Here is a 25,128-nt window from a genome sequence, read left to right as displayed (position 1 = left end):
TGGACTTCCTATGAGTTTAATTGTCCACAGAACCATTCCTTTTATAGCAGATGAACTTATTATCCCTTATTGGAAACTGCTGTAGTTTGCTCATCTCCATCTTTGTTTCTAGATTGTAGTACCTTGCCAACATATTGAAATACTTGCAGAAAAAAAAACAATGTTTCACAAATGAGAATTTCACTCAAACAGAGTATTTACACAGATTTACAAAATAAGTTTCAAGAATGAAGGAACCTAAGACTTGTGATGTTTTCACAGTTGAAAAAACAAACCATTTTCATTGACAATTCCTCTATTTCATTGACACTTGATCATCTGAATCTATAAAAACCGACAATAGTTTAAGAAAAAAAAAAAAAACATCAATCATACTTCTCTCTCCATGTATAAACGAGGAAGAAAACCCATGAGACAGCTAAAGCAATATCTCCAAGGGCTTGCTTGGGACATTCAAAAGCAAGATCTTCAATCTTCCACTCAAACATAACTCTCCATAAAGCCATAACCATATAGAGAATCACAGAACCAGCTGCAAAGAAGCTATGAAACTCTCTGTCTTTCACAAACGACACCATGAAAAGCACCAATCCGATAGCAAAGAGAAGCAAACCAGAGAATGACTGAGAAATCTGAATAAGCTGCTCGTCGTGAGGTGTTGATCCTTTGAGCTTGTTTGCTATATCACTACCATGTCCAAAGATCGAAGCTTTCTCTGTGTAGAACATCATCAGAGTTCCACTTGTGAGTGCGATAATCGAATGGAGTATACAGATTACGCGGAAGAGATATGAATTCATCGGACCTTTGTTGATTCCAATAGAAAGAATCTGACTTTTTTGCTGGGTTTTCGAAGAATCACCTGAAAATATCGAGAAAAGGTCAAAAACAGATGGAACCAAACAAAAAAACGCATATTATTCAAAGTTTCAAACTTTACAGATAGAGAAGGTTCAAACCTGAGGAAGCTGTGATGTTTAAGCTTTTGCAAGAGCAAATGTTTTGAATAGAGAGATTATATGATTTCAGGGATTTTGAATTCCACAAGAGAACTTCTGGGAATTGTTTATGGATAAACCCTAATTTTGTCTTGTTGCAAAAGAAGATATTTGACTTGATCTCGGTCCTCTTTTGGCAGCTTCTCCTCTTTCTTCAACAGAAATTCAAACCCACCGTATAAAGATTGGTTTCCGATTATAAGTGGGAGAGATTATAAACAAATTTATAGTTGAGAGAAACAATTGTCAATATAATTTAAAACAAATTTATACCAATAATATCATCTGTTTAGCAAACTTATCCAAGACTTTTGGTAAAAATATTAATCAGTGGAAAGCAATCATCAAAAGACACAAGGAAAGTTTTGTGATTTTAATTAATATTAAGGATAATGACTTTTCCCATCATACAAGAGAATCAATGAACATATCCTTTTTGTGACAAACTAACATTGTTCTACTTCTTCTACTTAACTTAAGGTTTGTCCTCTAAAGCCACCAACGATCTGATAACGCCAGGAGAAATACCATCAGCAAGAGCCCCTAGTTCCGATATAAACAGAGCTTTTTCCTTCACTAAGCTCTGTAACTTCTTCGATTCAAACTCCATTTTCTCTTCATCTTCACATAGTAACAAGTAGGCCGTTTTCTCATGAGGAAACTGCACTAGTCTCTAAATGAGAGTAGCAAATAAATGTAAACAAAGATGATACCTTTCTCTAGCATTGTATGCACAGCATGAAACGGAATTGCAGCAAAAAGATCAGCTCCTGGGAGCATCATCCAGGTGGGTTCACTAGAGTCATGGGATCCACATGTGGAGCAAACTTCTTGGACCAAAGGTTTCGTTGAGCTCCCATGGATATCCTTCATCATAGAATCAAATGGAGACATAACACTAGTCTTTGTTGTCCGAGCTCTCTTCCTTAGTGCTGTAAGAGCCTCTCGGTTTGCATTCCTCTCCTTGTCATTCTCCACCATCTATTACACATATTACAAGCTCCATTTTGGTTAAAAAAACTTATTGACCTAACAACAATACATATCATATAATATCTGTTTTCTCACAAGACAAAATAAGTTGCAGACAACAATAGATTGAAAAATCTTGTGCTTTCCTCAATCTGTCAATCACATATAAATTACGAAGTAGTGAATATTTCCAACTAGATACTACCAAAGCAGATTCCCGAGTACCTGATTTCGAGCTAATAGAAACTCATCAGCTTCAGCTTCAATTTTGTCCAATAGTGCAGCAAACTTCTTTGGATCCAAATCCATCTCTAGTCTAACAGATTCCAACAAACAAATAGGCTCAGAATCAAATAAAGCATTATTGGTTGAAGGGGAAAAAGGAAAAGATTTGATAAGTGGTATAGTCAATCTTCCTAATCCTGTACATCTCCATGTTAACCTACATCTTCATGCACAAATCAAACCACAACGAAGCCAGAAAAAAAGTGAAGCTATGGATACTTTGTTTGCTTAAGCTCAATTTCAAAGACTCTAATTAGTACCATAAGCCACTCCATGTTTTCGTTGTATGTATGTACCAACATCATACTAAACCTTTCACCATCGTTTCAGCTTCTATTCTATAGAGTGATTATTGAATTCCCAAATTTTTCAATATTGATACGATTAATGATTTCATCCAATTTCAGAGAAACGATTATAGAAATTAACAATTCTGATAAACCCTAAATGGTTAAAACCCTGAATTCCGAAACCCTAAAACCTAATTCACAAAATCTCTCGTTCCTACGATGCAATAACGAAGGCAACCACAACACCAACAAAAGTGTAAAACGATTCTTTAATTCATTTTTGCAGCATCTTAACAAGAGGGCGAGACGAAGTAACTCAGAAACAAAATAATAACCTTTAAATGGATTTACAGACGAAGATTTAATAAGCAGAGGTCCGGTGAGAATCTCGGTGACGCAATGAGAGGGACGAAGTTTATTAACAATATAAATTACATTAAACCCCCGAGTTGAGTTATGGGCTAGGTATTTGGGCTATAAAAGGCCCGGCCCACTAATCATACCATTGAAAGGTGCGATCGTTCCCGCCGTCGTATCGTAGCACAAGAAAATGTAAATTTTATTTATTTGGTATTTAAAAATATACCTATTTAATAATTTGAGATGATAAAGTCATAAAACAGAGTAACTTTTTTGCATCCAAAAACGAGTTCGTGATATCAACTAAGCTTGTCAATGTGTTTTTTTGTACACGAGACATTAAAATTCACAATGTTTCGTAGAGAAGGGGACAAGAAACACATAATATAATCAACCAATTATTATTACTCGAATCCATTATAATATTTTTTCAAAAGGATAAGATTTTGTTCATTGAAAGACATCTGGGTGGGTCCATTTCACTGCTAAGCCCCTTGTGGTGGCGTCTCCAACGCATCCACTTGGCATTGTTTATTTGACCACTTTTTCGAATCATAGATTTTGAATATTCAAGCTCGATGGCTTATGTTAACTCTTATATAAACATATTATCAACCTCCAAATATTTTCATCATCAATCTTCTCCACACTTGAATCACAAACAACAACAAAAGAAACACAATGCAGATTCACAAACTCTGTTTTCTTGCTCTGTTCTTAGCTAATGCAGCTTTTGCCGTCAAATTCAACTTCGATTCCTTCGATGGCAGCAACTTGTTATTCCTTGGAGACGCTGAGCTTGGTCCTTCCTCTGATGGCGTAAGCCGATCCGGAGCTCTTTCCATGACCCGAGACGAAACCCCATTCTCTCATGGTCAGGGTCTTTACATCAATCCAATCCAATTCAAATCTTCAAACACTTCTTCTCCTTTTGATTTTAAAACTTCTTTCACTTTCTCCATCACTCCTCGCACCAAACCTAATTCTGGTCAAGGCCTTGCCTTCGTCATTGTCCCAGCCGCTGATAACTCCGGCGCTTCCGGCGGAGGATATCTCGGAATCCTCAACAAAACCAACGATGGAAAGTCAGAAAACAACCTCATATTTATCGAATTCGACACGTTTAAGAACAATGAGTCTAATGACATTAGTGGTAACCATGTCGGAATCAACATCAACTCGATGACTTCTCTTGTCGCTGAGAAAGCTGGTTATTGGGTTCAGACATTAGTCGGAAAAAGAAAAGTTTGGTCGTTTAAAGATGTGAATCTTAGCAGTGGAGAGAGGTTCAAGGCTTGGATCGAGTTCAGAAGCAAAGACTCTAGGAATACCATTACCATCGCCCCTGAAAACGTTAAGAAACCGAAGAGGCCTTTGATCCAAGGTTCGAGAGTACTCAATGATGTTCTTCTTCAAAACATGTACGCTGGTTTTGCTGGTTCCATGGGACGTGCCGGTGAGCGTCACGATGTTTGGAGCTGGTCGTTTGAAAACTAAGTAAACCGGTTCGGTTCGGTTCAGTTTGGCTAGGTATCGTTTGCTTTGTTTTTGTAATTGTTGTAGAGTGAATAATTAAGGTATGAATAAAATAAGCCGACCTGTGGCTTACTCTGCATTGTATTTTCATATTTGTGTAATCAGTCTGAATAATTCAGAGGTTTTCAATAAAATAAACTTCCTTTCCAAATTCTTTTTTTTTAGTAACTGGATTTGCATGATTTGCAAGGTAGGAGATTGTATTAAGCTCTATACAACATCAGTAGCTCTAGACGTCGTCTTATTGTATTTGTCATGGATAGTTGGATACATACATGTTTCTATCGATTGAAGATGATAAAATAAAAGGAGCAAATTATTGCATCCACGCAATGAAAACGGTTTATATTTAAATAAACGGAGGATAATTTAGCTTTGTTTGTTTTCTTCACGGAATAAAATATAAAATATATCTTCCCATGCAGAAGATTATAAACGTGGAATGTCTTAGATTTATACACGAAATATGAATTAAACAAATGTTTCATTTAAGATAGGGGACACGAATTACAAGTAGTAGAATCGATTATTATTCGACTTCAATAATCAAGAATATCGTTTTTTTATCCCCAATCGGATAGATAAACACACTAGATAGGTCAATTTTGTTGGAGACTCTGGTGGCGTTTGTAACGCACCCACTTGGCGTTATTGAAATGACGCTTCGAATGAAATAATTGTTCTGCCGTAAAACAATTTCAAACTCGATGTCTTACAGTGACGAAATGACGATTCACAAAACTCTGTAATCTTGCTTTTTGACACCAATTCTTCTCTCAAATTTAACTTCGAAACCATGCCTGGATAGTCTCAACAAAACCGACAATGGCATTCTCAAAACCCAACATCTTAGCTGTCAAATATGATCGCATTGGAGACATGTTGGTCTGACATTTAGTTTTGTTATGGAGATCGCTCTTAAGTTTTTTCTTGAAAACATGTCCACGGTCCACCGGTTTTGCTAGTATCATGGCACATTTGAGTTGGTCGTTCGAGAAACAGCGCCAAGAACAGCTAAACCTAAACCGGTCCAATCCAGTTTAGGTATTGTCTCAGAGACTGGTAACCGGAGCCAAATCTTTATTTAGTTTTAAATATGCCTTATTGTTTTGCTTTTGCATTTGTTAATTGGGTTTATAGGAGACTCAAGAGAGGACTACATGCTTTGAACTTTAGTGATTCACTCCTCTTAAAAGGATCTGGTCTTTATTTTTGTTTTTGTTTTCATAAGAACCTCAATTATGTACCCAGAATTAGTTGCTGTTCTGTTGGGAAGAAATAAAGGAGCCTAAAACAAAAAAAAATGTTTCTTAATTCCAGAGCAAAAGTTTGAAGATTTGACCCTCAATGTTTGTCTAAATTTATACATTTGGCACAAAAAAAGGTCATTCCTTTTACGTTCTGTTATTTGTGAGGTCGAAGATTAACCACGTTGCTTGCGTGTAAAGAGAGGGTGGGTGATTATCAATATTGAAAAAAAAACTGAACTGAGAGATATATTATATAAATATATTAAAGAACGATTTCGACAGTGAATCGTTTCTTTCAGCAGTCGTTTTTTTGTTTTTATTCTAAAAGGCCGAGAATTTATGAGGCTGAGAGAGAGAGCCTTCTTCTGCTTTTTTTTCCGAGTTTAAAACTGTGTTTGGTGTTTGTTTGTTGTGTGGCTCTGTTTCAATCTCGTAAAGATTATTTCTGGGTGGCCTCTCTCCTTTAGATACTTCTTATCTTCTCCCTCTCACTAATTTTGCGGTAAAGAAGCTTCCTTTCTTTTTTTTGGCTCTTTACATGATCAAAAGATTTGCATTTTTTCTTGTATATATTTTTATCTTTTGAGTGTTGTTGTTCTTAAATGGGTCTCCTAGGTTCTTGAGTTTTCTTCTGTTTATAGCCTAGGGTTTGTTTCTTGAGTGGGATCACTTAAAAAAGGGGCTTTACATTGTGAGAGTCTAAGTTCTTGGCGAATGTGTAACGATCTTTAAGCAATGAGCTGTTGAATCCGAAATGATTCCAGTTAGAGTTGGGAATACAGAGAAGTCATTGGTTACGTGTTGGTTTCTGGTTAGCTTTTGGTGGATGTTAAATGGAAGGTTCTTCAAATTCTAACTCTAGGGGATTCAATACCTCTGGTGTTTCAGATAGGAACACTGAGTTCTTACCTGTTGAGAGACTCACTACTCGTTCCAAGCCTTCCTCTCATGTTGATGAGTATGTCAGAAGCTTGTTTGGTAGTACTAGCACACACAAGTCTGGTGAAGATGATTCTTTAGGGATTGATCCTTTTGTTAGATCCTTGGAATGGGGTGATGTTAGTTTGAGACAGTGGCTGGATAAACCTGAACGATCTGTTGATGTTTTCGAGTGCTTGCACGTTTTCAGACAAATTGTTGAGATTGTGAATGCGGCTCACTCTCAAGGCATTGTTGTTCATAATGTCAGGCCATCATGTTTTGTCATGTCTTCGTTTAACCATGTTTCGTTCATTGAATCTGCTTCTTGTTCGGACTCTGGCTCTGATTCCTTGGAGGATGGTCCAATTAGCCAGAAGGAAATCGGTAGCTCGAGAAGAGAGGAAGCTGTATCGAAAGCTATTGCAATAGAAGAGAAAGGAGTCTACAATAAGTTGTTGGAGAGAAAAATCGAGAAACTAGAGGAAGAAAAAACCCAACCTTTTCCGATGAAACATATATTAGCAATGGAGACAAGTTGGTACACAAGCCCTGAAGAGGATTTTGGTTCTTCAAGTACTTGTGCTTCAGATGTTTACCGCCTTGGCGTTCTTCTTTTCGAGGTTTGTGATAAAGAAAGAAACATTGTTTCTAACAAATTAGTAACTGCTTTTGGATTCAAAGTTTCTGTTTTTGTTTTGCGTGTTTATTTTCTTGAAAAGGTGATGAGATGAAAGTTAGTCCCTTTGCAGCTATTTTGCCCTGTACCTTCAAGAGAAGAGAAGTCTAGAACTATGTCTAGTCTTAGACATCGCGTTCTTCCGCCTCAGATATTGCTCAAATGTCCAAAAGAAGCTTCTTTCTGCTTGTGGTTACTGCATCCTGAGCCAACTTGTCGACCATCAATGAGGTTTACATATTGTCTTATACTTCATGTTCTTAGGTTGAGCATTGTTAGTCTCTGTCATCTTTTACTACATGGAACTAATGGGGAATTTGTCTTTTATGGTGCAGTGACTTGCTGCAAAGCGAGTTTATAACTGAACCTAGAGATAATTTGGAAGAACGTGAAGCAGCAATCGAGCTTCGGGACAGAATCGAGGAACAGGAGTCGTTACTCGAGTTCTTGTTACTGATTCAACAGAGGAAGCAAGAATCTGCGTATAGATTGCAGGATACTGTTTCACTTCTTTCTTCTGACATTGAGCAAGTTGTAAAGAGACAGTTAATTTTGAAGAAAAGGGGAAGCTCACTCTCTGATTTCAGTAAAGATGATCATCAATATACCTCTGGTCAGCCATTGATGAGTTTCCAGGCAAACGAGGAGCCATCAGCATTCTTGGCCTCAAGAAAACGGGTTAGACAAGGGATTCTGGCATTGGAAAACGGTGTTGAAGTTGATGAAGAGAGTCAAGGAAGCACACTTCTTGAAAGCTCCCGGTTGATGAGAAACTTCAAGAAACTAGAATCGGTCTACTTTCTGACAAGGCGCAGGCAAATGAAGGCTGCTGCTTCAGGGAAATCATTAACTAGACATTCGCCGTTAAGTAGTGAAAATGGAAGAGGTTCTATGATTGTCTCAGAGAAAAGTTCAGTAAGCAACCCGGTGGCACCCAAAGCTTTCTTCAATAATGACTCGAGACAAGGGGGGTGGATAGATCCTTTCCTTGAGGGTTTGTGCAGATATTTATCATTCAGTCAGCTAAGAGTGAAAGCTGATTTGAAACAAGGAGATTTGTTGAACTCTTCTAACCTCGTTTGCGCTCTTGCGTTTGACCGAGAAGGAGAATTATTCGCCACTGCGGGAGTCAACAAGAAAATCAAGATATTCGAATGTAACTCCATAGTAAACGATAACCGGGATATTCACTATCCGGTGGTGGAATTGGCTGGTCGGTCAAAGCTAAGTAGTTTATGTTGGAACAGCTACATAAAGAGCCAAATTGCATCAAGTAACTTTGATGGTGTTGTTCAGGTTAGTTTTACATTCAGCTCTAGCGTTATTAAAAACTTCCAGTTTCATAAAACCAATTTGGGATACATATGTTTTTGTTTTCAGATATGGGATGTTGCAAGAAGCCAGTTGGTTACAGAGATGAAGGAGCACAAGAAGCGAGTATGGTCCATCGATATTTCATCAGCAGACCCGACTTTGCTGGCTAGCGGAAGCGATGATGGAACCGTTAAGCTCTGGAGTATCAATCAGGCAATTCTAATTTGAAATGTCGGCTATTGAAAACTGAAACTGATTTCTACAATAATGCAAACATCTTCATTCTCAGAATGTATGATTAAGAGTTTGTTTTTCTTGGAAATGTTTTCAGGGAGTTAGCATTGGGACCATCAAGACAAAGGCCAATGTATGCTGTGTCCAGTTTCCATCAGACTCCGGACGGTCTCTAGCATTTGGTTCTGCAGATCATAAAGTGTATTACTACGATCTTCGAAACCCCAAGATTCCTCTGTGCACAATGATTGGTCATAGCAAGACAGTGAGTTATGTCAAGTTTGTAGATTCATCCACTCTTGTGTCCTCTTCTACTGATAACACACTGAAGCTTTGGGACTTGTCGATGTCTGCTTCTGGGATTAATGAATCCCCTCTTCACTCATTCACTGGACACACTAATTTAAAGGTAACATTTTACCCTGAAATATGCTTTCAAGACTCTCTTCGGTCTCCGGTTTCTGAGATGTAATGTTCTTGTGATGTGTTGCAGAACTTTGTTGGCTTATCGGTCTCTGATGGGTATATAGCAACAGGCTCAGAGACTAACGAGGTAAAGGCTTGATACAGAAAGAAAAATGAACTTTCTGACAGATTGTCTCCTAAAAACTTGATTATCTGAGCTTCTTGTTGTTGTGAATCTATTACAGGTTTTCGTGTACCACAAGGCATTCCCAATGCCAGTGATGTCGTACATGTTCAACAACACTGACTCTATGTCTGGTCTCGAAGTGGACGATGCATCACAGTTCATATCTTCAATCTGCTGGCGAGGACAGTCGTCTACGTTAGTCGCTGCTAACTCCAATGGCAACATAAAAATTCTGGAGATGATGACTTGAGCCTCTCATAGATCTCTTGTTCTTCTTCTCCGCAAGAGATATGCTCTGCTGGAGTGATTGATATAGGGTAAACCATTTTTACCAAAAAAAAAAAAAGATAGGAAAGTGGAAACATTGTGTATAGAATTTCTATTGAGAAAAAAAAAAGAAGAGAGGATACAAATATTGGATCTTTGTATTTGTATATTCTGTTATAACTGAAAACATCTCAATAAAAAAAGGTTATAATTTTATTGGATTTTGAAGGAGATGACTTCAAACAAACAAAAATGAATCCCAGTAGGTCGTGGCATTACAAGGCATCTCTACTCAATGCAAACAATGTCTAATAGTCTTATCTAAAGCCTGCAACTGCAAGATTCTCTATATGTTGTATAAATATATATATCATGACAGTCGCTCTCCATTACTTCGATAATGGTTCTTTTTTTCTTCGAATTCTTTCTATTTACACTGACTAACTCCTGTATTAGCTTCGTTGACTAACCTGGTCACAAGTCCTTGAAGCCTCTGAGCTCCAAAGCTAGGAACAATCTTAGCCACATTACCGACCCTGGAGCATTTTGGTTTCCCACTGCACCATCCACCAGGAGTAAAACTATCTTTATCATTCCTCCGTTTAAGTAATTCCTTATCGATCTTATTAAGTACTTCATCATCTCTTCTGAATTTCCTAGCAAACGCAGCACCGCTCCATATCATCGGCATTGTGTCGTTGAGTGACAACACGTGTGGGTGCTGCTGCGGCGGATTGTCCCAGGAAATGTAGTGTAGGTCATGGTTTACTGCAGTTTTTGCAAACTCAGGCACGTTGCAAATCACGGTCTGGAAGTAACCTTCGGGCGATGAAACGAAGTTGGTGTAATACATTAGGAGAGTTCGTGGTAAATTGTCCCATCCCCATATGCAATACTCTACAAACGGGCGTGATAGAGCCATCCAAGCTGATCCTGTGACAACAACAGTAACGAAAAAATATTTCAAGCTTTGATGCATATGACTAGAGTTTTGGTCTTATAGATATACAACAGCACCGAGAATAATGCTTCAAGATTTGAATGGTGAGAAGAAGTTTTGATCCAATGTACATTCAAATGCAGTTTAGAGGGATTAGATGACTGACCAGTGAATAACTTAAAGGCAGTTGGCAAACTTCGGCGAGGTGTGACCCAGTAAATATCAGATTTGTTCAACAAGTAGAGTCCAGGATCAATCATTAATGGCTGTGCTCGCTTCTCCCTTCACAAGGAAACAACAACTCAGTCCACTAGAACATAAGACTAAACCAAATAGGAAACTCAAGAACGTGAATATGCTCACTCTTTCCATCCCAGTTGACTTGTGTGTTCGATAAAGTTGAGGTTCCGGTCCAATGTTGAAAACGTATGAAGCAGATCTTCAAACACACAGAGATTATTGACAGTAAGTTAATCAAAGACAAGACTGAAGAAATATCTTGATGCAAAACTAATAAGAAAGTGAGATCAAAGCTTTTTATACCATCTTGGGTCACCAGAGGATAATCTGAAGCACTAAGGTTAATAAACCAATCCCAGTTCGCATTTCTCTTGAGAAGAACAGCACAAGCGTGAAGAGTATTTGCCACCATCGTTGGTCCTTTATATGTCACAAGGTTAGCCTTGGTTATCATATATACATTCCCGGTTTTAGAGTACATAGGATCGTTATTAATCCGAGAGGCCAGCTCTAATCTCTCATTCACAGGTGATTCAAGATCCAAGTGAACAACATACTGGTTTCTTGGATGGTACACTGCTCTAAGTGTTCTCCAAAGCTTTTCTACATCCCCTTTAGACCCGGAAACAAGGTATGCAAAACGGGGAAGCTTGTCTTCATGAGGCAAAACACGGGTTTGTCTAGCAACTTTAGACTCTGCAAAATCAAGTCTCGTTTGGTTCTTGACGAGACGGGAAGGTATGATGGAGAAAATCCCGTTGATTGTTCGGAGGGAAGAGACTAGTCCCATGTTGAAAGAAGTTGCAAGAAGGAAAACGCAGACGAGAGATGTGATGACAAGAGGAAAAACCCATCTCTTCTCCACGTTTACATACCCCATTGCTGAAAACTAGTGATCATGAGACAAGAAGAAACAAACTTCTGAAACAAAACCGGTGTCTTGCAATATGCAGAGACAGAGTGGGAGCTGATTCACAGCACTCTTGGAAACTTGGAGCTAAAAGCCTTAATCTTTCAGGAATCCGCAACAATCTTCGAGTTTCAAACACAAAAACCTATCAGCAAGCACAAATGTTAGAGCTCTAGTAAGTTTCTCAGAGCCAAATACAGAAAGAAGAAGCAAACTAGAGAACCCAGCCGACACATTTAAAGTTCCCAGATTCTCACGCAACATCAAGCTCAAAGTTTAAGAATTACGAAACAGTATGATTAAGATTAATTCAATCAAGAACGACATGGCTCTTCTATTCATAAAAAAACTCTTGGATCGGGATTCATAATCAATCAGACATCTCAACAGCTATATTAAGCAACTCTTAAAACCCTTTAAACGTTACATTACCATTTTCCTAAGGAACATTAAAAGAAACCCTTGTCGTAGATTATCCCCAAAATCAATTTAATACAACACCAACACACCATCAGAATCTCGAAGAGATTTAGATCTAGTGCATTGTAGAACATACTTTACTCATCCAAACAATAACAAAAAAACTAAATCTACACACGCCTGAATCTACAGATTTAGAAAGGAGATCCAGAAACAAAAACGATATATTAAGAAAATGAAGAAACCTGGGTAATTTTTGGATGTTGTCTTGATGCTGTTTAATCTCGAGGCAATGAAGCTTTTGTATATGCTTTGTTCTGCTACTTTGTTTGTGCTCAAGAACACGGGACACTCCTGTTTCCGAGTAAAAGTTATATAGACAACATGAAGAGACAGTGAAATTCCAAATAAAAATTACGATTTTAAATCTTAGAAATTAAGCTGGAAAATTCCAAGACCGTGTGTGATACTCCGATTCGTGGAAAAACTATACAAAGAAAAATTCCAAATCTTTGGTTTCATTCAGCTCTCAATTTCGTTACTTTTTTTTTTATCTTGTGTGTGTCTCTCTGTTCCTTTATTTCTGGAATCTATAACGATTTTTAATAAGTAAGTTTTCAATCCCATTAATTAATTACACGAAGTGTTAAAAAGAAACCGTTTGGCTGACACGTTTTCAGAGTTTTAAGATACTGGGGTAGCTTCTAGTATTTATTACCTACTTCTCGTTTATGTTAAGACCTGTATGATTAATAAATCCAATGGTTAAAACGTAATCATAATCAGATCCAATGGATGAAATTGAAGTATATATGTGGACGTGCGTGTAGCTGATTACGAGCTCTTGTCCTTATTCGAAAAAAACATATCTATTGCGTAGTCATTGGGGCTAGTATAGTAACAGACACGTATGGTAATGTTGATAGCAACATCAACATACTTCTTTATTACATACACTTACCATAATTTATTACATTTCTTAAAAAGATGCTCTCTTGACGAATTTATGGTAATGTAACTGTATTTTCACTCGAATCTTTTAAAACAAAAATTGTAAAGAGTTAAAGACGATTTTTTTTTTATTTAACGAAAAGACAATATAGTCATAGTCATAGAAATTCGTAAAATTTGAAAATTATTATTATACGAGAATCGTTGCTTTCAATTATTTTAAGTGAGGTCCACAGCAGGAGTCTCGAGAAATCTTTGGTTTCATACACATGAGTAGCTTGAATATTATTGGCATTCGAATACGACTTTATAATCTTAAAGTTATTGTATGTTGCGCTAATTACGTGTTGACAGTTGCCAACAAGCGCGTGGAGTGGTCACGAGATCGATCACTGTTGAGATTTGATGGGCTTTCAGTGACTCTGGGTAACTTTGTTCTATCACGAGATCGGTCACTGTTGAGATTTGATGGGCTTTAACAGTGTATTTCTTGACGTCGACTGAAGCCCAACAAACTAGACTTTCAATCCCTTTCTTTTTCAAAAGACAGTGTGGCGGGACATATACATGCTTAAATGTTAGGTCATAATATCCTTCAAAATCTGTGGAAAAAAAAATCCTTCAAAGTCAAAAAGTAATATGTATGTATACAAAAGAGAAATGTGCCCTTTTTTTGTTCTATAATTTAATTTTTAGTGAAAAACGGTTCGGACTCTCATAAATTATACTCTCTCCGTCCCACTAAGATGAATTTTTTTTAAATTTCACATTCTTTAAGAAATATTGTATAAAGACAATTTTAACCTCTTAATATACTTTAAAAATAATAATAAATATTTATCTAAGGGTAAAACGGGAAAACAGTTTAAAAATTTGCATTGGAAATATAAAACTTCTATCTTTGTGGGACAAATATTTTTCCTAAAAAATTTATCTTTATGGGACGGAGGGAGTAGTTCGCATTTAGATAACGAATTATTTCAGTGGCTGATTCAAATATGTTAATTGTGTTAGTTTGAAGTTATAACTTCCATTTAATTTTACGTGTCGCTATGTTTTCGGACTATAAACTATATTCTATAATTCTTTTTTAATGAAATCGTTTTTGTCGGATTCTCATAAATTATAGCTCGTATCAAATAACGGAATTTTCCAAATGGCTAGTTCAAATGTGTCAATTGTGCTAGTTTGGCATTATAACTTACATTTAATTTTTTGTGTCGTGATGTTGTCGAAGTATAAACCATCTATCTGACAAGATACAGAGATACGGTTTTGTCCTTTTCGAAATGTAGTTTTGATATATATCGTGACGCGTAAATTTATTTTAAACTAGATGTTTCATTTTTATCGTTAAAACATTCTATTTAGTTTAATAATTTCTATTTAAATTTAAGTTGCAATGTCGGCGGATTACAAACCATCTATCCGACAAGATATGAAGATATGGTTTTGTACTTTTCAAAATAGAATTTTAATATATATCAGGACATGTAAATTTATTTAAACTAAATGTTTCATTTTTATCATCAAAACATTTTCAAGATACTTTAATAAATACGGAAATTTTTGAATAATTCCTGCATTTTTTTTCCAACATAAAATTTTCAATATAATATAACTGATATGATCTAGTATTTATTTTTATTTTAGTTCAAATAGCCGATGCTTTCAAATTCACTTGTTCGATTACATCAGTGAAAACTTTCAAATGTATAAATATGAAACGTTTGTTCAATTTTCGGTGATATATAGAGGATAAATATTGGTGTGAGTGTGAGTTTCACTTGTAGAGTCAAGTAATTTAAAAAAAAAATCCATGATATTCAACATTTTTTATTAGAAGAAAACTCAGCTATACGATAATTTGACAGCTTTTTAATTGAACAAGCAATTAAACTAGTTAAAATATTTAAATAATTCTTGTTTTTAGTCCGTTGCATACTTTCTTGCGTAACGTATATAAGTGTCCACTTAGAAATTGTGTAACCGATAGCTAAAGCCGTAATTAAATGCTAGAACTCTTTTGTTTTTAGGTGGTTAGGGATACGTGGAGATTAGTTCTATATCCAAACATAGTAAATTACTGTAATTAACAACTCTTTTTGCAATTAACACACCAACCAAAAATCGAATTTTGCCCTGTAAACCCTTCAATAGAGATTTTCGTTAATTATAACTATTATATTAACGTCAAATATTAGATTTGTTTGAGAACAAACTTATTATTGTTTAATTAGAAGCATTTGAAAACAATATGGGGCAATAAATCTAATCATGTTAGTGAGTTAGACAAATTTTTTCAGAACCATCTCAAATTATGTCAAAGTAATGGGTCAATGGTTATGCTTTGTCAGCATTTATGATCCCATAACTTAAGTAAATTATCTATTGAATGCAAGAAATAAGGTTTATCTAGACAGATAATTAATCTCTCTCTTTTTCTGCCAAAATCTTCTATATTATTACATATAGTATATGAATTCATGCAATAAAATGAGGATTTTATTAATTAACTAGTCAAATTCATATAAAGTCAACAGTCAACTTATATAAACAAGAGTTGACTTTGAATATGCTAAGCTTAGGGACACAGATTGTTTCCTTATTGTCATTAAACATCATGGACTTGCCCTTCCTGGTTAGTCAAAAGCAAGTTATATTTTGTAACTGTAAATTTTGTAACAATAATAATTAGTGTTTTTTTATTTTTTGTTAACTAGTGGTTTTTTTGTTAATTAATACATTAGCATAACGCAAAATTAAAGTATTTTTTTTGGAAAAACTAGAAATAATGAAAAAAATTAAAGAATATGAAAAGGTCCACAATTACATTTTTAAAAAACGTAACGTATAGCAAATTTTGGATAGAAACAAAAAAAAAGAGAAAGTGATTAACTACAAGAAAATCTATATTTCCTTAATATGATTTTAGGATGAACAAGAGGATCTTTTTTTAAAAGCTAGAAGATATAGATTTGAAGAAATAGCCAAAAGAAAAATCTCTCTCTATTGATAGGAAGAAGAAAAACAGGGTGTCTCTCTTTCTCAACATAGATTGGATCACCAGTTTTTTTTTTCTCTCTTTAGATTTCATTTCTTTTTTTTTTTCCAGTAATCAAATTAAACTTTGCCTCTTCAGCCCAAAAACCCTGAGATTTTTGGGAGAATCTGTGTGACACTCATTTCTTCTTTCTAGGTAAATTCCCAATTACTTTTTCGGTTAAAGCTTAAAAAGTCGATTTTTTCTTGAAAGTCTTAAAATCTTGTTCCTGCAAAAAATCTCTAGCTGAAAAATATTATCATTGGCTTTGATTTAAAAGACATATCTTTGTTGTTGATTGCGTTACACATCTTTTTTTTCCCCTAAATTCTCGAATGTTCTAAAATCTTCTTTATTTAAATTTGTAGTTTTTGTAAGACAAATCTTTTTGTGGGACATCTCTTTTTAAGTCTCTGTCTTGATCTCAGTTTCATTTCGACAATGTCACAGTTCTTACAGTGAGTTTTTTCTTGTTCTTATTTTAAAGGAAAGAATCAAAAATGGGTGCGCAAATTATACTCTCTGAAGGCTTCGAGGTGGTTCCTCCGCCGGAGATGAACGATTTGGTACTCTTCGGAAGCAACCAATCTGTATCAAGTTGCGATGTATCAACGGTCACCACCGAAGATGGCACTGTTTTTTCCGGTGATAGTTCACCGGGAGGTGCAACTGAAGAGGATTTCCCTGAAGAGAAACCTTTCTCTTTCTACTTTGTTAAGCAACCAGCTTACGATGATCCCGAGATCAAAGCTAAGATCGATGAAGCTGGTCATGAGATTAATCGATATAATAAAGACCGAATTGTTGTCTCCAATGCTCAGGAATCCGAAAAGGTGAGTCTGTTTTTTCTTTAAGCCCACTTTTGTTTTTTTGTGATGATTAATATGTTTTTTTTTTCTTGTAGGCTGAGATTTTGTCTCTGTTTGGTCAAATGAAGAGTTTGGTTTCTAAATCGGAAGGATATAGAGTGGTTATTGAAGAGAAGAAGATGGAATTTGATGCTCTACATGAATCTCTACGGAATCTCCGGTGCTCTACTAGTGATCAACTTTGTTTTTCGAAGGAGGAGCTCGATCATCTTGTAATGACAACCATTAGATCATTTTGTTATATAGCAAATTTTTTATTTATTTTTGTTTCTGATTGTAGAAGTGTTTTGGTGTGGTGGATGCAGATTTATATAGCTCATTATCAGATTGAACATGGTAGCATTGGTTTTGAGGAAGAAGATTGGGTGCTTAAGGAGACTGAGAAGGCTGATGGGATAGTTCTAAGTGAGGATTCTCTTGCGGAGAAAGAAGCCTCCATAAACCGTGTCAAGGTAAACTCTAATCAAAGTTTTTAACTCGTTGGAGGATTTGCTAAAAACATTGTTGAATCTAATGTTGTGAGTTTTTTTTTGCTTCATCATTAGTCTATGGCTGTGGAATTGAATGAAGTAAAGAAGGAGCTTGATGCGATTACATGGAAGATAAACCATTTGAGTGACAAAGTGGGGAAGAGTCAGAACAACCTCAGGGTTTTGGATGTAAAAAAGGCACACATACTTGAGGAAAGGGACAGATCCTATGAAAGGATTAAGATGTTGAGAATACAACGAGACAAAGGGGTACGATATTTGTCTTTCTGTTACTTTTGCTTGTGGATGATCTCAAATATCTAATAACATTTGGTAATGCTTCTCTTTTTTTGCGTGTAGAAAGCTGCCTTTTACCAGAGCCTTCCTGTTATGAGGAAAGCTAGAGAATTGGCTGCTTCTGGAAATGTTAGAGATCTTGAAGTGTTTGCCAGCTCCGAGGTTTGTTTACTTAGTTCCTTCTAATCGCAAGATTGATTGGTTCGGTATCGCTTTCTGAAATTTGAGAATTTGTTCTTGGTTCTGTCTTTTTATAGGCTGATAGATTCATGACTCAATGGAATGATGACAAGGCTTTTAGGGATGATTACGTAAAAAGAATATCTCCTTCACTATGTGAAAGACAGCTGAACCAAGATGGTCGGATTAAAGATCCTGAAGTTCAGGTTGTTTGGGAAAAGAAAGTGCCGGTTAAGGGAGGCGAGAAGGTTCACGAGACGAATAGAGAAGATTCCAGCTCCAACTCGTCTCAATATGGAAGTGTAATTACAGATAAACGAAAAAAAGAAACGAGGAAAAAGGCGATGGATTTCAACAGGTCGAGTGCTGAGGAGAGTGATGTTACAGATTTGGAATTCTCGGTGTATGAGAAACCAAAGAAGGAAGAAGAAGAGGTCGATGAAGAAACTTTGAAGGAGAGGGAAAGAGAAGAGCAGTTAGAGAAAGCCCGGTTAGCAATGGAAAGGAAGAGGAAGCTTCAAGAGAAAGCTGCTGCTAAAGCTGCTATAAGAGCTCAAAAGGAAGCTGAAAAGAAACTCAAGGCAATCTAATTTCCATTTTTTCAGTGTCTTATTTACTCTTTCGTTTGTCTGTTTCTTATTTATTTGTTTTGTTTTCAGGAGTGTGAGAAGAAGGCCAAGAAGAAAGCTGCTGCAAATTCTTCCTCTCCTTCAGAATCAGACCACTCACAAGAAGTAACCAAAGACCTGGAAAAGGTTAGGACTCTAGCAGTTTCAGGTAAAGAAAAACACCAAAAGGAGAGATCATTGTTTCCAAAGCAGAGAAGTTTCAGGTACAAACACCGCGGAAGAGGAACCGAAGCTCTCCCTAAGGCCATCCTAAACCGTAGAAAGGCTCATAAATATTGGGTTTGGGGACTTTCATCTGCTGCACTTGCTGTCGCACTCTTCCTTGTGGTTTTACTTCTACGGTAAATTGAGAAAGGAAAGAGACATTAAAGAGGTTTGAGTTTGCCTAATGGAGAGATAGAGTGAGTGAAGGAAGAGCTGCTTCTAGACTTTCAAAGTTAGCTTTTAGTTTCATAACCTTAGATGTTGGTTAATATGTTTCTGTCTCTTCGGAGAGTTGTGTGATAAAAAAGAGAAACATCCTAATAGGAGCTTCTGTAAGTCCATAGAGACTCCATGTTGTCTTTATGTGAACATTGTGGATTGAATCCACTTTATATCTAGTCAAGTATCTTGACTACATATATACTTAGAAATTGCAAATAACATAAAGCTTTCCTCCAACTTTTGTCTCTCGTTACATACTATTTCAGAAGCTAAATCTAGTTTCTACAAGATAGTAAACAAATTTCAAAACCTAACATCCGTGTGGTTTTAAGGGACCCTTTATCAAATACCTGACGTCCTTAAAATCTAACTCTTCTTCAAGTCCACAGGTAAAGAATCCGTTATGAACTTCTTTGAGGAATTTCAGAAGATTCACCAATGCTCTTTTGGTTCTGCTCTCATCACTCTTCCTCTCGGCGTAGGATAATCTTGACCTCATCATGTTTTTGCCATCGTTTTTGAAATAAAAGTAGCTTGTGATCTCCAACAAGTTTCTCTTATGATGAGGCCAAACATTTGGCGTATTATCCACAATCACGATTCCACGCTCATCAGCTAAGACAAGATCAAGTGTTTTCAAGTCAGGACTCTCTTTTCTAGTTATTATTCGATCCCCGAAATAGATTTTGTTTGGATCAATCATCCTCACAACAGCTTGACCGTAAGTGGAACCGCCTTTTGTGTAAGCAGTCATGGTGAAAAGCTTGTTGGCTTCTTTAAGGAACTCTTCAACAAAAGGTCGAAACTTAACTAATCTATTGTTATATTTACGCAGATCTTTCCTTGAACCTGATTTCTCTTCTTTGATTAGATATTTCTCTGCTTTGGAAAGATTTGAAGTCTTCATGGAGTGGATTAGCGTGTGGTCCAAGTCAAGTACCAAGTGAAGCTTCTTGCGTCCGTAGACTGAGACTAGGGTTGTGAGATGCTTTGTAAAGGATACAGCTTCGTGACTCAGACGTAAACCGGAGAAAAGATAACCGAATTCTCGGCCATGGACACAACTCACCTTCTTTTTACAGGCGAAGCAGATTCCGTGACGAACAAACAAATGACTACAATTACTACTAGAAGAAGATGATGATGATGACTCGTTCATCATCACTGGATCGATCATCTTAGTTCTCTAGTTTAAAAAAAGAAAAGGAAAGATGATCGTGTTTTCCATGAATCAGTGGTTATTCGATACTTGAGAAAGAATAACACAACAAAGGGGAAACTGAAATCTCGTACCTGATGATTATTCGGCACTAAAACCCTATTCTAGAAATTGAGGTATCTATTGGAATGAAAAGAGGAAGATTTTATGAAGAAAAAAAATCGAAAAAAGGAAATCCCAATTTATTTTTTGTTATGCTAAATCATTCTTAATTTCTGTAAAAGTTTTAATTACTTTACAATATATAAATCGGAGATCCTTTTTTATTAAAACAAACGACATTAGTTTTTAACCCTTTAATTGGAGTATTATTTCTTCATTGCTAATTTGCTATTACTGCATTCTGCAATACTACAAAGAGAACAAACAGATAAACTCACGTATGTCCAATCTCTTCAAAATACAAATTGAGTTAAACTATGTGGCAAAGCAAAGCACAAGTGGTCACACGGACCCCAAGTAAAAGGAGAGCCAAAACTTGTTCATCAATAAAAATCTCAACATATCAAAAGTATACATCAATCATGTACTCAATCAATAAGCTACTCCTCCGATCAAAATCCTATCATATATTCTACTCCTCATATCAGAACTCCCCTCATATACACATGTCAAAACAATCTCATCATATATTCTCTGCAACATATCAAAATCCCATAGCTACTATTACTTTTTGATTGTTACCAATGCAATTGTTGGTTCGTCATCATCAGATGAACCATCCAATTGACAGAAAGAGAAACGCCTAAGATTTTTTTTGGCTGTCGTTGACCATATGTACGAAATGAGAACAATCATACCAGCAAGTGTGGCTAACACACCTATTAGTTTTAACCACCATTTATCGCTTGGCAGCTTGGCACAATCAACCAACTGTCGGAAACAAAGGCCACATCGAATGCTATCAATCCAACCCACATGAAGGTATGGCAAGGCTTCAAAGGTGAAGCATGAAATATATTGCGAAGATAAAAAAAATTATCTTAATAAAATATACTGCGAAGAAATTATAGTACTTCAAATCACTATCTGATCAATTCTCAATAATTTGGATGATAAAATTACCTATGGTTGTCAATAAGTTTTTGGGATTCTATTAAAAAGAAAATGTTAATGGGTTATAGATTTTTCTCGTGGCCACAAAAAAGAAAGAGTTACATAGTTTTTCTTTGGCTCCAATGTTAAAGTTTATTTCAATGCAGTCGATCTTATAAATATCATATTAGGAATGCATTAAATTATTCTTACAATCATAACTAAAATGATTGATGTTACTATACGTAACGTAGTATGTTTATTATCTAATTATAAAAATTATAATCATGTGTTTTCCAAATCTAAACCAAGATTGAAGAACAACTAATGAAGAGATGTTTGTGATTAAGACGGTGAGACCTTTATAAGTTCTAATGCATGTGGAAAATCTGCTCTGCGGTTCTATCTTCTCATTGCTGTCATGTGTTTTCGTCTAGTGAATATAGTATGGATAAAGCTAATTTTTGTCCCCTCATGAATTGGAATTTATACATTTTATTGTTTTAACCGGTGTTTATACTAAATTTTGATTACATGCATATTTGTTACTAATAACTAAACAATTTTAAGTATATAATAAATAAAAAAATTAATAACATTTGGATATAGACTGATAAAGTGTATTTTATGTACAGTGACTTTAGTCTTCTTACCCTTTGAGTTAAAATTGGCCAGACCATAAATATTAGCTAAAGACGAATTTCAGCTGATCTTTAAAAACACTCAAATCTGTATGAGCAAATAGTAAACAATTAAATATCTATATATATATATATATATATATATATATTTATTATTGTAAATTAAGGTTAAGGAAATTAACGACTAGATTGAATCATATATATACTATCTATTACTCCGACGACTAACGCTTGTGTGTTACAAAATACATATACATACTACATTCACATGGAATCATGGTGCACGTATGCATATATCATATCTATTAAATAACTTATGAATATAAATCTTGCATACGATGATTTCTCTACTTATATCAATTTTTTAAAATTTACCCCCTTAGAGCATCTCCAACGGTTCATATATTGGGTTTTTTTCTATGGTTCTCATGAAAAAGAATTTAAAAAATAAATCAAAATCATGGTATATGAAGAAAGACAGCTCTCTTGTGAGAGTTTTTGAGATGCAAGAGAGGCGATGACGTGGCGTCATTCATTGGTCGATTTTTAGACAAAACAAAGGAAAAAAAAAAAAAAAAAAACATCATCACGCGTCAAAACAAAACAAGACTCTTTCTCCCTCTCTCTTTTTTGCCAGTGATGGCGATGATGATGGTATCGATTTTCTCCTACGATTGAGGCAGACGGCGAAGATTGAGGGAAGAATTGAGTGGTCGGAAATGAGAATGATGATGCATCTTATGTAACGATCGGGAATGAGAGAGAACACTGCAAATTAGAGATCCAAATTCAATGGATGGAGAGTAATCGATTCAGCTTGGATCGTAATTGGTAAGAGCATCTACTTATTTTGTGCGTTATCATGATTTATTTGGGGTAATTGATATTCTTTTTTAGAGTTCTTTGAATTTTTGAAATTAGGGTTCATAGTATTAAAAATTAGGGCTTTCAGTTCTAAGCATTGATAAGGGGTTAATTAAATTATTTGGAGGATATGTGTTTGTTATTTGGCATGATTGAAGTGAGGAGGAGTCGTTGGATGTTTGATTTTTAGGGTTCATAGTTTTGGATTGAATCAAATTGAATTAGGATTGTTTCATTAGGGATTTCATTGATATTTCTTTGTAAGGATAAAATCGAATTGAGTCATAGAATGCTTAATCTATGGTAAATAGTTTCGATCATGTATGTAGCTCTTTTCTTAAAATGCTTTGATTCTTGAATTATGGATGCGTGGAGACTATATTTTTGAATTATGAATGCCTTGATCTTTCCTTAATAGTTTCCTTAATAAATAGTTGCTATCTTTATTCTGAAATATAAACTTCATCAAAGCTGAAAAGATTAGTTAAAGGCTTAAAGCTTTCAAGTTCTAGTTGCATTAGGCAATAACCAACACACAGACTCTGGTGTTTCTTTGTTTGATTTCAGTACTCTGTAGACACGATTCTTTTATTTGCTCATTGCATCAATATATCTTAGTAATTACTTGAATCATTTTGAAAATTTATTGTTAGTATTTCTTTCTTTGTCTCTGTTTTGGTGAGGTTAAATGAAGTAGTTGAAAGGACAAATCTCACAAGTGGAGAAGGCATCGATTACGGCCTCAAAATCAAGGTCAGTTCAAAGTGGTTGTCTCATTTAATTACCGGTTTGTGCTATGTGATTAATGCTTGGGTTGTGTTTGATTAGGACAATTTTTGCTTTTGTAAATGTTTTCTAGTTGGAGTATTGTAGGTTAAGACAATTAGTGTCTTTACCTTGGCATTCATTGCTAATACTTCAATAAAGTCATCTTACTTAAAAAAAGCCGAACACAAAACACAATCAGTTTCAGTCTTCTTCTTTAACCTTCAGCTTAACACAAAACACAATCACTTTCACTTTCATATCTAAAAAATGGATGATATGAATCCATTCTATTAGTCATCGGGTTTTATGGACCTGTTGCAAAGTCAACAAGAAGACATGTCTCAGTTTGCAAGTGGGTCAACTGAAGTCCCAGCTTTTAGTAGTCAATTGTCTGAAGAAGGAAGTGATCTTGAAGGAAGTGAAGATGAAGTCAAACCGAAGCAAAGTATATCACGAAAGAAATGGACAGCAAAAGAAGATATTGTTCTCGTTAGTGCTTGGCTCAATACCAGCAAGGATCCTGTGATTGGTAATGACCAACAAGGTCAATCCTTTTGGAAGAGGATTGCAGCATATGTTGCTGCTAGTCCTTCCCTTGATGGTCTGCCAAAGAGAGAACATGCTAAGTGTAAACATAGGTGGGGAAAAGTCAATAAAAGTGTCACCAAGTTTGTGGGTTGTTATAAGACAACAACAACTCATAAAACTAGTGGTCAGTCAGAGGATGATGTTATGAAGCTAGCTTACGAGATCTACTTCAATGATACCAAGAAGAATTTCACTTTAGATCATGCTTGGAGAGAATTAAGGTATGACCAGAAATGGTGTGAAGCTACAAGTCGTAAAGGAGATAAAAATGCTAAAAGAAAGAAGTGTGGGGATGGTAATGCAAGTTCCCAACCAATCCATGTTGAAGATGATTCAGTCATGAGTCGTCCTCCTGGTGTGAAGGCAGCCAAAGCTAAAGCAAGGAAGTCAGCCACTATAAAAGAAGGAAAGAAGCCAGCCACGGTTAAAGATGATTCAGGCCAGTCTGTGGAACATTTTCAGAATTTGTGGGAACTTAAAGAGAAGGATTGGGATCGCAAAGAAAAACAAAGCAAGCATCAACAGCTTGAAAGACTACTTTCAAAAACTGAGCCTCTTTCGGACATTGACTTGTTCCTAAAAAATAAGCTAATCACGGATCTTTGGTCATAAGTCTTAAGTTCTAGTTTGGTCCTAAGTTTTAAGCTAAGCATCAGATGCTTTTTGTTTTTATGTCCCATGTATGATATTGCTTCGTAAGTTCTTGTTTAATGTCTCATGTATGATATTGTATTAAGTTCTAGTTTAAGTCTCGGTACTCTATTGCTTTGTAACTGTCTTGTATGATATTATTTAGTTTTATGTATCATGTTTTAACATGTCTTGTATGATATGCACTTGTCTTGTCTGATATGCATTTGTCTTGTTGTGTCACAGGTTAAAGTAGTGGTGTGTTGTCTGATGCCAAAGAGACCAATGTGTGCAAGTGGTGTGTTGTCTGATG

The 25,128-nt window shown here is 35.8% G+C and overlaps 7 protein-coding genes, 1 long non-coding RNA gene and 2 pseudogenes across 23 annotated transcripts; 5 read left to right on the top strand and 5 right to left on the bottom strand.

Annotated features, from left to right (window-relative positions):
• Positions 1–38: 38 nt before the first annotated feature.
• On the bottom strand, positions 39–1,194 carry AT3G15358 (uncharacterized protein). The gene is made up of 2 exons (NM_202591.2): positions 960–1,194; positions 39–862 (listed from the first exon to the last, which is right to left on the bottom strand). The coding sequence occupies exon 2, from the start codon at positions 798–800 to the stop codon at positions 366–368; it is 435 nt and encodes a 144-aa protein (NP_974320.1). The 5' UTR covers positions 801–862; positions 960–1,194; the 3' UTR covers positions 39–365.
• An 89-nt stretch (positions 1,195–1,283) lies between these two features.
• AT3G15351 (P53/DNA damage-regulated protein) lies at positions 1,284–3,057 on the bottom strand. Of its 7 annotated transcripts, NM_001161146.1 has the most exons (5): positions 2,881–2,946; positions 2,196–2,286; positions 2,067–2,122; positions 1,712–1,979; positions 1,377–1,619 (listed from the first exon to the last, which is right to left on the bottom strand). In NM_001161146.1, the coding sequence occupies exons 4-5, from the start codon at positions 1,977–1,979 to the stop codon at positions 1,474–1,476; spliced, it is 414 nt and encodes a 137-aa protein (NP_001154618.1). In that variant the 5' UTR covers positions 2,067–2,122; positions 2,196–2,286; positions 2,881–2,946; the 3' UTR covers positions 1,377–1,473. The 7 variants fall into 7 exon arrangements, with proteins under 7 accessions (NP_566507.1, NP_001327626.1, NP_001030699.1 ...); NM_112399.3 differs by lacking the exon at positions 2,067–2,122 and having other exon boundaries at positions 1,284–1,619; positions 2,881–3,057; NM_001338154.1 differs by having other exon boundaries at positions 1,284–1,619; positions 1,712–2,286; positions 2,881–3,057.
• A 424-nt stretch (positions 3,058–3,481) lies between these two features.
• On the top strand, positions 3,482–4,603 carry AT3G15356 (Legume lectin family protein). Its single transcript, NM_148726.3, has one exon. The coding sequence runs from the start codon at positions 3,587–3,589 to the stop codon at positions 4,400–4,402; it is 816 nt and encodes a 271-aa protein (NP_683568.1). The 5' UTR covers positions 3,482–3,586; the 3' UTR covers positions 4,403–4,603.
• A 596-nt stretch (positions 4,604–5,199) lies between these two features.
• AT3G15359 (uncharacterized protein) lies at positions 5,200–5,509 on the bottom strand. The gene has a single exon (NM_001125162.2). The coding sequence runs from the start codon at positions 5,410–5,412 to the stop codon at positions 5,224–5,226; it is 189 nt and encodes a 62-aa protein (NP_001118634.1). The 5' UTR covers positions 5,413–5,509; the 3' UTR covers positions 5,200–5,223.
• A 390-nt stretch (positions 5,510–5,899) lies between these two features.
• SPA3 (SPA1-related 3) lies at positions 5,900–9,910 on the top strand. 5 transcript variants are annotated; one of them, NM_001338162.1, is made up of 7 exons: positions 5,900–7,232; positions 7,362–7,519; positions 7,624–8,584; positions 8,669–8,815; positions 8,934–9,245; positions 9,330–9,389; positions 9,487–9,910. In NM_001338162.1, exons 1-7 carry the CDS (start codon positions 6,525–6,527, stop codon positions 9,676–9,678), a joined length of 2,538 nt encoding a protein of 845 aa, NP_001327624.1. In that variant the 5' UTR covers positions 5,900–6,524; the 3' UTR covers positions 9,679–9,910. The 5 variants fall into 5 exon arrangements, with proteins under 5 accessions (NP_001327624.1, NP_001327623.1, NP_683567.1 ...); NM_148725.4 differs by having other exon boundaries at positions 5,968–7,232; positions 8,669–8,791; NM_001338163.1 differs by having other exon boundaries at positions 6,004–7,232; positions 7,332–7,519.
• AT3G15350 (Core-2/I-branching beta-1,6-N-acetylglucosaminyltransferase family protein) lies at positions 9,776–12,830 on the bottom strand. Of its 2 annotated transcripts, NM_112398.3 has the most exons (6): positions 12,664–12,799; positions 12,451–12,559; positions 11,179–11,930; positions 10,999–11,074; positions 10,802–10,917; positions 9,854–10,628 (listed from the first exon to the last, which is right to left on the bottom strand). In NM_112398.3, exons 3-6 carry the CDS (start codon positions 11,753–11,755, stop codon positions 10,123–10,125), a joined length of 1,275 nt encoding a protein of 424 aa, NP_566506.1. In that variant the 5' UTR covers positions 11,756–11,930; positions 12,451–12,559; positions 12,664–12,799; the 3' UTR covers positions 9,854–10,122. The 2 variants fall into 2 exon arrangements, with proteins under 2 accessions (NP_974319.1, NP_566506.1); NM_202590.3 differs by having other exon boundaries at positions 9,776–10,628; positions 12,451–12,830.
• A 3,229-nt stretch (positions 12,831–16,059) lies between these two features.
• Positions 16,060–19,307, top strand: PPI2 (proton pump interactor 2). Of its 3 annotated transcripts, NM_112397.4 has the most exons (8): positions 16,060–16,355; positions 16,687–17,032; positions 17,104–17,280; positions 17,374–17,520; positions 17,614–17,808; positions 17,899–17,997; positions 18,093–18,596; positions 18,675–19,307. In NM_112397.4, exons 2-8 carry the CDS (start codon positions 16,700–16,702, stop codon positions 18,987–18,989), a joined length of 1,770 nt encoding a protein of 589 aa, NP_188152.3. In that variant the 5' UTR covers positions 16,060–16,355; positions 16,687–16,699; the 3' UTR covers positions 18,990–19,307. The 3 variants fall into 3 exon arrangements, with proteins under 3 accessions (NP_188152.3, NP_001326301.1, NP_001118633.1); NM_001338153.1 differs by lacking the exon at positions 16,060–16,355 and having other exon boundaries at positions 16,363–17,032; NM_001125161.1 differs by lacking the exon at positions 16,060–16,355 and having other exon boundaries at positions 16,640–17,280.
• A 100-nt stretch (positions 19,308–19,407) lies between these two features.
• On the bottom strand, positions 19,408–20,256 carry AT3G15330 (annotated as a pseudogene). Its single transcript has one exon.
• A 2,328-nt stretch (positions 20,257–22,584) lies between these two features.
• On the top strand, positions 22,585–22,830 carry AT3G03085. The gene has a single exon (NR_140968.1). It is a non-coding gene; the product is annotated as an other RNA (long non-coding RNA).
• Positions 22,831–23,933: 1,103 nt separating this feature from the next.
• AT3G15320 lies at positions 23,934–24,797 on the top strand (annotated as a pseudogene; the record flags this gene model as incomplete). Its single annotated transcript has 1 exon — positions 23,934–24,797.
• Between the last annotated feature and the right edge of the window lie 331 nt (positions 24,798–25,128).

Source organism: Arabidopsis thaliana, chromosome 3 (genome assembly GCF_000001735.4).
Source record: "Arabidopsis thaliana chromosome 3, partial sequence".
Taxonomy (NCBI): domain Eukaryota; kingdom Viridiplantae; phylum Streptophyta; class Magnoliopsida; order Brassicales; family Brassicaceae; genus Arabidopsis; species Arabidopsis thaliana.
This window is presented reverse-complemented; position numbering and strand designations above follow the sequence as displayed.